The following is a 12,428-nucleotide window of genomic DNA, read 5'->3' as shown; positions in this document are numbered from 1 at the left end:
TGAATATGCCAGGTCTCGGCTTTTTGGGGCTGTGATTGATCTCATAACTGCTTACTTCCTATCAAACAAAGTTGCTGCTTCAAGCTACAATTTACTTTTGAGAAATTTATGGAACAAGTGTTTCCACAAATATCTTAGGATGGAACTTGGGTAGGCGACCCGTTGCATCTCATGAAGCTTATGCTTCAATTAACAATACTTGCGGTATGTATCAGAAATCGGATTTTGGATCTCCTTGTAGTGTCGAAAACTTCAGATGACAGTTCAAGTGCTCAACGCAAGCAAAATCATCTACGACATCGAATCTCTATCAGTTGTTGTCCGGCTAGAGCTTGCACTGATGACAGCATTAGCACTCACTCGAAGAATCTGATCTTTTCATGCTCCCGGACTTCAAATGTCTCCTCTGTTGCTAAACTGCTAAAAAGGAGTCCACATATATTATGTTCGAGTTATTAATGAGAAGAGACATCCGATTAGACCTGCAAACACATACATTCTCCTCTAAACAACTCGACCCAATTGGTATTCAATCAACAATGCTATCTGGCGCCTATACATAATGATCAGCAAGATCCTGGTGGACATAAGTCGTACCATTCGCTTGTGCAGGTTCCATGATGATTATGAAGAGGCACCATCCATCTTTATATCTGCACGGGCAGTTGCTCATCTGCAACTGAGCTGTCACGTCATAGTCTCGTGTCCGGTCCCTCACGCGCGTCTTCTCACGGCAAGAACCGGGGGAGGCGATTTGATCACGTCAATCATCAGCTTGCCTATCCGAACGATGGTAATAGGTAGTTAGACGAACATGCACCGGTGCATTTAAGGCCGGACATCGAGAGGAACATGGTCACGACGTGCTCAGTGAATCATAATAACGGGCGAGATAATCTCATAAGGATGAAACAACAGACATTGTATGTATATATCAATGCCTGTGGAGTGAATTCAATGATGTTTTGAGTATTCTCAAGGATTGTATGTTCCAAGAAATGAGCCTGCTGCACTATGAACAATATTACTCTTGTTTTTAATTATTATTATTATTATTATTACTATTATTAATTAACAGTTTTGCATTAGCTAATAAATTGGTTATATATATATTTTAATATTTAAGGGTCGCATAAAGGAAGGGAAGAACCAGCGATGTTGATAGGGCTAACCTCCCCCCCTCTGAGATGAGAGATGGAATGCAACAAGGAGGAAGCTCTCCGGGCGAAGGAGATCGCCGAGCAGAAGCTGGCGGCGTCCGACGTCGACGGCGCCCGCAGGTTCGCCGCCAAGGCCCGGAGCCTCTACGCCGGCCTCGACGGCCTCTCCCAGCTGGCGGCCACCCTCGACGTCTACGTCGCCGCCCAGAGGACGATCGCCGGCGAGGCGGACTGGTACGGGGTCCTCGGCGTCGATCCCTCCGCCGGCGACGACGCGATCCGGCGGAGCTACCGGAGGCTCGCGCTGCTCCTCCATCCCGACAAGAACAAGGCGGTGGGCGCCGATGGCGCTTTCAAGATCCTCTCCGAGGCCTGGAGCTTGCTGTCCGATAAGGCGAAGAGGTTCGCGTACGACCTGAAGCGCAATTCGAGGGCTTGCAACGGGGCATTCCCGACGCCGGGCCGTCAGAATGGAGTCCGCGGTTTTCCAGGTACGCAGCAGAATTGCAAGGCGGGGGATTGGAGGAGCGCTTCGACTTCTCCTTATCAGAATGCGAATGGTAGGGATTGGAGCGGCAGTGCTGCTCACGGGGTTCACGCTTCGGCTTATCCCCATCGGGATTACAGCGCCAGGGACTGGAAGAGTGCTGCCGACGCTAATTATGCTTCGGCCTCTCCTCGGAAGTCCTTTTGGACGCAGTGCAGTGCTTGCCGGATGAAGTACGAATACCTGATCCGCTACCTAAATCAGCAAATTCTCTGCCCCAGTCCCGGCTGCCGTAAACCCTTCGTGGCCGTCGAGATTCCACCTCCACCGGTAGATGGACATAGGTCATCTGATTCACGGGCTTTCTTTGAAGCACAACAACAGTATCCTTATAGAATTAGAAATCACGGGAATGCATCGGTCAGGGGGCAGACTTCTTGCCCCAATGCAGGTTCAACAAGTTTCCATGGTACTCAGTTGCCGCCAAAGTTTGCTTCTTCCTTTGGCACATTACCCAAATTCGCAAGTGATAGAAGTGCCCCTGCACCTGCATCATATGCTCCTCAAGCTTCAGGTTTGTTTGAGCCTCTATTTCGGCACCGGAAGAGAGGCCGTGGAGAGGCAGCAGCTGCGGTCCAAGAGAAGTACGGGGAGATGATTCAAATGTCTAAGAAGGCTCGAAGTGGTTCAGTGAGCTTGTCGGCTGATGTCAGTTCTCTAGGAACTGATTGGATGGAAAAAGGGGAAGTTGATGAAGGCGGCATGAATAAGAAATTCTCAGAGGGTGCAAGGCAAGCAGCATTTGCAAGTAGTAGAGGAGTCGTAACAGGAACTACGTCTGGACATCAAAAGGGACCGCTGGATCGGGGGAGGTTTAGTTTCAGTTCAATTAATCGGTTTAACAGCTCGAGGGATCTTACTCTGCTAGAATCGCGAAATATGCTGATACATAAAGCCAAAAAAGATATTTGTAAGAAGCTTGATGAGTGGAGAGTTGACAAAGAACCTTCAGATGGACGAAATTCATTGCAAGAGGAGGTCAAGGAGAAGTACGGGAAAGTGCAGAAGGCTCCTGCAAGTGGTGCTAAGATCGCTCCCATTAAGCATAGTGAGCCTGTGGATGGTAAGGACAGAGTTCAGATGACAAATTCTTCCCATGCTATTTCCAATGTCGTATCTGAAGCATCTGAAGCGGAAAACTTTGTCCCTACGCAAATGCTCGTTACAGACCCAGATTTTTATAATTTTGACAACGATCGGACAGAGGATTCATTTGCTGATAATCAAGTCTGGGCTGCTTATGATGACGACGATGGGATGCCCCGTTACTACGCTTTGATCAACACTGTCATATCATTGAAACCATTCAAGATGCGCATAAGTTGGCTTAGTTCCAAAAGTAACCAAGAACTTGGCCCTATGCGTTGGGTTGGATCTGGCTTTGCCAAGACCTGTGGGTATCTGCAAATAGGGAAATCTGTTGTCGATGACTCCCTTAATGCTTTCTCGCATAGGATGAAGTGGACGAAAGGCCCAAGGGGATTAATTCAGATTTATCCCTTGAAGGGAGATGTTTGGGCTCTATATAGGAACTGGTCTTCTGATTGGAACGAGTTAACTCCAGATGAGATAATACACAGCTATGATATGGTTGAAGTGATTGAAGATTATAGCGATGAGCTTGGTGTTACTGTTGCTCCACTCATCAAAGTTTGTGGCTTCAAGACTGTGTTTCAGAAGCATCCAGATCCTAGGAAATTATGGACGATTCCAGGGGAGGAAATGTTCCGATTCTCTCATCAGGTCCCTGCTCACTTGCTTACAGGTCAAGAAGGTGCAAATGCTCCTAAAGGATGCTGGGAGCTTGATCCTGCATCCACACCTTTGGAACTTCTTCAAGTGGTAACAACTGATGGCACAGGAATGGATGCCAAAGCGGACGACAATATGGCCAATGTTATGGTGAAGGGGATGAAAGCCAAGGAAGAAGTGATGCTGGTGTACGAGCGCAGACTAAGAGGGAAGCGGTCATGACGCATTTAGTCATCTTTTTGCATGCTTTTGGACCATTTCAGCTGGTTAGATTGGACAGATTGACATGTAGTTTTGGAGTCGAGGAGATGGAGGAGGAGAAGGGGAAGCACTGAGACGACAACAATCTGAACTAATCCTCTAAGGAGTGTTCTGTTTCTACTATCTTATTCAGCATTGTTCAGATAGCCATTTGATATCGGTAGTTAGTAGTTATTCCGCAAATTCGGCTGGTAACTATTGGTTGAAGGAAATTCACGATTTTGTTCAAGGTCAGAGATCTTCAGAAGACAAATTTTCCGCTTTATAGTAACTTTGAGGATAGTTTGATTTCTTTACTAGGATTAGCTCATTAGTTGCTTTTCTTGTGAAGATATCTGATTTCCCTTGTGAATGCTTTCTTAGAGGAACAAGGATAACAAAGTTGGCCAAATCTGTATAAACTGGCTTAACCTTTACTTCTTAACCTTTTTTTTGTATTCATGTCGCTGAACTATAAGATTCCGATGTATAGATATTCATTATATATATGACATTTTCCCTTCCTCCTCCTGGCAGCTTATATACTGTGGATCTTGCTGATCGGTCAAGCCTACTTTTGCACCATTCATTAATGTATTCTTTCCACCATCTCTGGTTCTACTTGTTGTGTTGTTGCTGATCCAAATTCTCAAGGACAGACTAACGTACTAATTCATGGAAAGTGCTGACTTTATGCACTAATAAAAGGTACTTTTGGTGTGTTGAATGAGATGGATTTCTACTATTAAAGTTAATGGTAAGTCCTTCTTATAATGTGATCGTGTCGGCATTTCATTAAGCTTAATATGTTCGACCATAGTTAAAATGCACAATTGATGAAGGTCACTCAAATTTGATAAATTTCACAGACAACTTTCCGCCTGTTGTGATTCCATTGAAAGCATTCACTGGAAAGACAGAACGCCTCACATCGGAACAATAATATATGTATTGGCTAATTTGTCACATAGCCTCAGTATAAATTGTTTCCGCTTGTTAGTTCCTGCAGTTTCCATTAGCTAAAATCAACCTCCAGGATGTAAGTCAAATCTTTTTTAAATTATCTCCTGCATCAAGTTCTTTAAGCTGGTAAATTCTTGAACTCTTTTGGCAAGCATCATGGCACTGCAAGACTTGTTTTGTCCAGGCTTTTAATTCTACAGTACATTGATGCGCTTTGCCCGTTAATTTACCATTTTCTTACTCCATTTCAGTATGTTGTAAGATAAGATGCGTAGCACATTAGTTCATAAACTTAGCCTGCTTATCTGCCTTAAAGCACATATCTTTTCGCTGTAGCTGTTTTACGGACTGTTTAACTGTGAGATCCTAGGCCGTGCTTGTTTCTGCCAATGTTTTGCAACGCACAACTGTTGATACTATCAGGTGAGGGTGCAGCTTATTCACCTATTCTTGCTGGAGAAGGAAGCCTTTGCTTCCAATTAGAAGGGCATGTTGTTTCTTCTTTATTGGAAGGTTTACTGTCTGATTTTCATAAAAACTAGATAAAAATAAGTAAGAATGTGTTAATTTAAGATCTGAAGTTACTTCATATGCTGTTATGTGTCAAAGAACCAAGTCTTGTTTTGCAGATCTGCCTGTGTGTATTTGTGGGATAGATGTTGAGGCCTACTTCGATCCAGCGGCTCTTGTTATATTCATGCAGAACTTCCCAAAGATAGAGATCCTCTTGTAGGGACACTAAAAAATTTTGCTGGGTCGAGCGGCCTGATTTTGTCTCAGATATTTTTGATGATCGACACCCCCGGCGAAGCATCCCTAATTTTTACAGTTGCTGTTGGGCCCTATTCTGGTCCATGCCCCGATGTTCATCATTTCACCTGCAGAGGGTTATAATCATAACAAGTTAGACCTGATGGTTCGTAGACCCGATGGTTCATGCTTCTCATTTACCTATATCATTTGCCTCCTCCTGGCAGCTTATATATTGGGAATCTTGCTGGTGGAGGATCTAGTTGATATTAGTCAAACTGTGATCACATTATTTCTGGTGATTCTTATCATTAAGATTCTGCTTAGCTGGTTTTCTTCTCCGAGCCAATTCCTTCAGCAGCACTTCTCTTAGGCCAAGAGAACAAAAACCGAGTAAATCTGAGCAAGAAGGAAATGAGGTCGTTCTTAGTTAGGTCGAAGATGAGAAACCTGAGAAGTGGACCAGCTGCTGGCATCACAGAGGCAAAAACGAATTGTGATGCAGGCAAAACGTTTCCTGGAAACTGCAGGGGCAGCATCAAGAGTAAAACGGAAGAAGGGCCCATGTGGAGGAGAGGATTTCACCTTACGACAGGCGCTCATAGAGGCTGTTTTTTGGCTTTTATGTATTTGTTACTAGTAGTGGCCTCTGGTTCTGGTGTGACTAATAATCTTGGTAAGATTTGTGAATCATTGGGGTTCAGTGACTAGTATTTTGTTTCTATGATAAACATCTGGATCTTCATCGGTTGAGTCAGGGGGCGCTACTTAGCTGAGAACCATAAGGTGCTTTCAAAATCTCTGTTTTATCAGTCACTTAAAGCTAGTTTCCCATTGTGCTCTTCATACCCTGAACTCTAGTTACCTGTTTTTGTTCCATTTACCAGAAAATTCTCCCTCTTAAGGCCAGTGGCTATGGCTGTAGTCCGGTTGTTATGGCAATTGGACTCTTTTACCATGTTATTTGTTTGCCCGGCAAGATTTATGTTCCAACTGTTTTAATAGGAACTGTGGATATGGTGCCCACTGGGCAATAGTGCCAGCTTTTGTGTCAGAGATATTTAGCTTGAACAGTTTCGATGCTTTGCGTGATTTCCTCACTTTAGCAAGTCCTTCTGGTTCTCTAATATTCTCTGGTGTCATTGCCATCGGTATATGCAACTTCTATGCAGATAAGCAAGCCGCTCTTAATCGGAAGACTTCAAGATCTATGCTTTGCATCTCTTCAGAACGACGACTCTCCTGCTCTGGTAACATGTGTACTCTCTCACCTTTGGCATATTGTTAGGACTTCACATTGACTAATGGTCTTGAACTGAGTTGTTGGATACTGGACCAAGAACATCTGTGCCCGACATTATGGAAAGTTTTGCAGTTTAGTTTCTTCAATTCTTGTCCAATCTCACTCATGTTTGTGAAGAGTTCCCGTTATACATTGATGGGCAGAAGCATTGTGGGGGACTGCAACAAAGCACGCCGTTCTAAATACATTTTATAGCCCCAGTGCGTTGAGGCTTTTGGCTCATTTTGGGCTGAGATTTCTGTTACGTACCTTATCTTATAGAATCTTTTGAGAGCAATAAGTATAAGTTAAAGTATTATTTTATGCTTTCCCACCAGTAGATACTTAGCTAAGTTTAATAGAGGGATAATGACTCAAACAGTCTTTGAACTTTGACCCAATGTGCAATTTAGTCTCGGAACTTTTAATTTGTTCAATATAGTCTCTGAACTTTAGCCTAATGTTCAATTCAGTCCCTCAACTTTTAATTTGTTTAATGTGGTCTCTGGACTTTTAGTACATGTTCAATTTAGTCCCTGAATTATATGAAAATATTCAATGTAGTCTCTGAACTTGAATTAATGGAAGAACTATATTGAACATGTTCATATAGTTCAGGGACTAAATTAAACATGTACTAAAAGTTCAGGGACCACATTGAACAAATTAAAAGTTCAGAGATCACATTGCACATTGGGTTAAAGTTCAGGGACTACTTTGAATAAATTAAAAGTTCAGAGACAACATTGCATATTGAGCCAAAGTTCAGGGACTGTTTGTGTCAATTTCCCTTTAATAGAGGAATATTTTTGCTGATGATATTAAATATAGAAAAACAATTAAATTTTAATAAGTGACTCAAATGAAAGTATGTGATCCAAAACTAATTGGTATTTTAATTTGACAAAAGTTGATAATTACTTTTATTTAAGTTGGTAATTTCATATAAGAGTAAATTACTTCAAAGCATTGGTAAGTTATACAAATAAAAGTTGGTAAGTTAGTACGTACAATAATCGCCAATTTTACAAATTATCAAAAGAGCTGGTAATTGTGTAAAAGGGTTAGTAATTTACCAACGTTATCCAAAAGAAGTCACTTGGCATTATATCTGCCAATAGTTTTTTGATATTTACAGTTAGTTATTGAAATTTATTAGCACGAAAAAATAATTGTATGAAACAATGGAACTCTGCTGCCTAATAACTGGGCAATTGCTCATCTGCAATTGAGGGTTATCTCATAGTTTTGAGTCCCAAAAGCAAGTCTTGTCGCGATGGATGGATGTGCATTTTTCTCATCTTATAACGCCTGCAAAACATAAGCAAGAGACATAGTCTTGCATATCGTCATCTTGTATACTTGGCCTGGAATGGTTCTAAGCCGCTGCCTAATATAAAACTCGGGAAAATTATCAAAAAGTTCTTAACCCATTGTAAGGATTCAAATTCAGTTCTAAACTTTTTCATTTAGTCAATTTAATCCTAAATCTTATGACAATGTTAGCCAATTTGGGCCGAAATTCGCCGACGTAGACATCGTTTGTCCTATGTGGCATGGTTCGCACTTACGTGGATAATTTTTGCAATTTTCTTATGTTTTATTATTATTTTTTTCTTTTTTCTTTTTTCCCATTCTTCCTCCTTCGGTCATCGAGTCTTGATGATGGCCAGCGACCAACCACAAGCGAGGGTTGGCGAGGGGCGATCTCGCCAAACCTTGCCAGAAGCTAGTGAGGCCGACCCTTGCCAGTCCTCGCCTATGGCTAGTCGTCAGGCACCGCGGAGGCCAGAAAATAGACGGAAGAAGGGAAAAGAAAAGAAAAGAAAAGAAATTTTTTATAAAAATATAAAAAAATTCAAAAAAAGTTAAAAATTGGTACACGTTAGCGTTGACCGTGTCATGTAGGACGGCTGGCAATCATGTTAGCGATTTTCGGCAAAAATTGGCTAAAAGGACTATATTATTAAATTATCAAAATGTTTATATTTAAATTAGCCAAATTAAAATATTTAGGATTAAATTGGTATTCGTCCAATTAGTTTTGGACTTTTTTTTTGTAATTTTTCCATAAAAATCTTATCCTTCGCTGTGTGAGTATAAGTAATTATAGTATCCATGTGATTATAAATTACATTGCGTTTACGAAATCATGCCACAGTCTGGCTTAAATGAATAGGTTTTTGAAAGAGAGATTTTCATAAATATGAGAAAAGCATAAGCATTGCATTTATTGAGCTTCCCATTTCACCCAAATCCTGATTTTGACCGTCTTAACTAATGCAATCTCAATCCAAGGGCTAAAGAAACTTACCCAGTTCACTTTTTTTTTTTTTTGGTTGTTTTCTCGAGAAACAAGTTATTGGCTACAATAGGAAAATTGCACTGTCTTTAGTACTTATCATGCCATACATGCAAATAGTATCTCATGTCATTTATATTTGGCTTTTGGTTGACCAAAAAATGGTTTTTTTTTGGGACCCTTTCAAAAAACACATAAGCCACTCATCTGATGTAATTGGACCCTCTTGAATAGGAAAATGAGTAGGGTAAACAAAGGGAGAAGATCATTAAAGAGGGTTTTTCGCTTTTTTAGCCAAGACTTTAAATGATGGCCTGAAAAAATCTGTACTAATTAATCTGCCTATTTTGTCAATGTTAATCATGGTTGACAAATAACCAGGGGTACGGTATCTATCCTGTTAATTGTAAAAGAAAAATATTTAAATACAGCTTCATCATACATTGCTTTTGTCTTTCCGGATCCACGAGACAAGCAACGCACTTTCAGAGATAACCATTCCATGGGAGATTGCAACTGGTTGGCAGATCGAAGTAATCACAGAAATTGATAGAGAAAAAAGAAAAATCTAGTGTTGCCTCCCAAGTCCAAGAGCAGGTAAAAATTCAATCTTTGAAATAGGAGTCTTTAATTTTGTTTGTTAGTTGAAATGATGCAAAATTTTTTAATGTGAAAAATAATCTTCCTATAGTTTCTCTTCTAAATTTCTAGATTATTGTGGCGTCATCTGCCATGAGTACAAGAATGCTTTGGGATTTCCAGGGCATTATTATGGCTTTTCAACTATCATCCCATTACAGCTTGTTTGTGAGTCTATCTTCTTATTTTGTCACGGTCTTGGTTAGGAGATATAATTTTGCTATATCTGAATTCCTACCCATTAAAGCAGAGTTCCTTGATGCCCTTGTAGGCAATCATAGTTCATGAGGTAACTTGTGGCAATGTGACCCGTTTTGTTCAATTTGCTATCGTGGCAAGAAACCAGTCAATTTGGTCATTGTTGCAAGCTTTCTGTTGCGTAACTTTTTAGGATGGGAAGTTATGTTGATGGAAATTCTAAACCTTTTTAATGGTTGATTGTGTTTTAGCCCAATTGTTATGAATATTTTTGCAAGTCTGTTGCTCTTTTATGTGGACGTGTATAGATGATATGGAACTGCGAACTGTTTGATTATGGATTGTGTTTTATCTCAATGATCATGCTTATGATGGAAGTTCGTTGCTCGTTCATATGGATTGTGCTGATAGAATTATAATTCCCTTTTATTTGATCATTTATGTGGATGTAATGGAATCATAATTCATTAAAATGGGCAGATCCAAACTGTTATGCTTATTGTGGAAGTTTCTCGCTTGATTATAAGGATGTATCATTTGATCGTTTATGTGGATATATGCGGATGGAATCATAATTCATAAAAAAACAATGGATCATACTTTATCCTTAACGTAATTCTTGTGGAAATTTGTCGCTTGTATGAGTGGGTCTACATCATTTTCTCGTCTATGAGGACAGTATGCAGATGTAACTATAATTCGTTAATAACTGTGGCCATGCTTTATCCTGTCCATTTTGCTTTTTATAGGAGTTCGTGGTGTGTATACGTGGATTTACATCACTTGATCATATCACGTTTGGTCATTTGGACATCATTCGGTTGTATTTTGTTTGGCAACTTACATGTTACTCTATGTGTATGTAAGTGCGTTAAAGGAGCATAATCTGGCATGTTTGGTCATATCACATTTGGTCATTTGGACATCATTCGGTTGTATTTTGTTCGGCAACTTACATGTTACTCTATGTGTATGTAAGTGCGTTAAAGGAGCATAATCTGGCACGTTAGAATTATTACAAATGTTTGGAATCATTCTTGTGATATTAGACATATAGTTTGGCATAAATTTGGGGTTTTTCTGTGGTATATTTCTACCGGTTTTCTGTTGGTCTAAGGCGGATTTATCCTCTTGACAGTCCATGTAACATAGTGGGTTGTGTATCTAGATTTTTGGCCAACTGTATTGTTTTGATATTAAGTTATTTTGACTGTACAAAGGAGGTATACATGAGAAAAGAAGATTCGGCGGTATTTAGAGCAAGGATCAACTAAACCCCTGAGAGATGGAATGCAATAACGATTTCAACACTAGGGGTGGTAAGAGTGCAGCCGATGCCAATTGTGCTCCAGCCCCTCCTCGTCCTATCAAGATGTCATCTTGGACACAGTGCAGTGCTTGCCGAATGAAGTTTGAGTACTTAATCTGCTACATAAACAAGCGACTTCATTACCGCAGTCCCAGCTGCCGTAAACCCTATGTTGCTATCGAGATTCCACCTGCACCAATAGATGGGAATAATTCGAAGGCTTTGTCTGAAGTACAACAATATCCTGATATGGCGAACGCATCAGTCAGAGGGCAGATTTCTGCCACCAATGCAGGTTTGACTAGCTTCTCTGGTATTCAGTTGCTTTATATGGCACATTAACCAAATTTGCAAGTAATAAAAGTTGCCCTGCTTTTGCATTATATTCTCCTCCTCAGGAGTGTTTGTGCCTGTATTTCGGCATCGGAAGAGGTGTCATGAAGAGACAGCAGCTGCAGCCAGAGAGGAGTGCTTGGAGATGATTCAAATGTCTAAGAAAGCTCTTAGTAGAGGAGTTGGTGCAGGAAATTAAAGGCACTGATTTATCAATTAAGGAAGAAAAATCTGGAGATTCTAGAGATATCAATCAAAATCACGAGATGATTTATGGATATGCTAGAATCAAGTGATCGACAACTCTTGTAATATAATAATTTTTTCATTTATTATTTTCCATTGTTGTATTGTTTCCTTACGAAGTGTAACATTTGTAATACCTATATATAATGAAAATCATCTCAACAATGGTACGTTGAGATTAAGAATCAAACCTCTTTGTTCTTTTATGGTATCAGAGCATATCTTCAAAAGAAATCGATCATTAACCATGGCTTCCACCAATCCTAAGTATCCATACCCCTCATCTTTGAACATTAGCAATTTTGTGTCACTGAAACTGACACAAACAAACTATTCTTATTGGAGAGCCCAGATGCTTGCACTAATTGAAATTCAAGATCTGGCAGGATTCATTGATGGCGAGTACCAGATGCCGAGTCCAACAATAGCCACCCCCTCTAATTCTGGAAAAGAAGCTAGAGTCTCAGAGGAAGTGGCAAATCCAGATTTTTTACAATGGAGAAGGTCAGATCGTCTTCTGCGAGGATGGATCATTGCGACGCTCTCCGAAGAAGTTCTTGCTCAAGTAGTAGACTTGAAGACATCTGCTGAGGTGTGGTTAGCTTTACAAAATATTTTTGCCAAGGTATCTGAGGAACGTGAAGTTTCAATTTTTCTACAAATTCAAAAATGTCATAGAGATAATTTCTCATCTCTTCACAAGTATC

The 12,428-nt window shown here is 40.4% G+C and overlaps 1 protein-coding gene, 1 long non-coding RNA gene and 1 pseudogene across 2 annotated transcripts; all 3 read left to right on the top strand.

Annotated features, from left to right (window-relative positions):
• The first annotated feature begins 61 nt into the window (after nt 1-61).
• LOC115678805 (uncharacterized) lies at nt 62-4,227 on the top strand. The gene is made up of 2 exons (XM_030602246.2): nt 62-927; nt 1,127-4,227. The coding sequence occupies exon 2, from the start codon at nt 1,195-1,197 to the stop codon at nt 3,679-3,681; it is 2,487 nt and encodes an 828-aa protein (XP_030458106.1). The 5' UTR covers nt 62-927; nt 1,127-1,194; the 3' UTR covers nt 3,682-4,227.
• Nucleotides 4,228-4,363: 136 nt separating this feature from the next.
• LOC115678808 (uncharacterized) lies at nt 4,364-7,107 on the top strand (annotated as a pseudogene).
• Nucleotides 7,108-8,702: 1,595 nt separating this feature from the next.
• On the top strand, nt 8,703-11,671 carry LOC130140229 (uncharacterized). Its single transcript, XR_008818247.1, has 3 exons — nt 8,703-9,593; nt 11,054-11,437; nt 11,541-11,671. It is a non-coding gene; the product is annotated as an uncharacterized LOC130140229 (long non-coding RNA).
• The last annotated feature ends 757 nt before the right edge of the window (nt 11,672-12,428 follow it).

Source organism: Syzygium oleosum, unplaced genomic scaffold (genome assembly GCF_021117445.2).
Source record: "Syzygium oleosum isolate NSW1041296 unplaced genomic scaffold, Sole_v2.1 Sole_v2.17, whole genome shotgun sequence".
In the NCBI taxonomy this organism is placed as follows: domain Eukaryota; kingdom Viridiplantae; phylum Streptophyta; class Magnoliopsida; order Myrtales; family Myrtaceae; genus Syzygium; species Syzygium oleosum.
The sequence above is the reverse complement of the archived record's forward strand: the minus strand, read 5'-3'. Positions and strand labels throughout refer to the sequence as shown.

What these genes read in the sequence shown, in the direction of transcription:
- LOC115678805 (XM_030602246.2), top strand. Translation starts at nt 1,195, where the DNA reads ATGGAATGCAACAAGGAGGAAGCTCTCCGGGCGAAGGAGATCGCCGAG.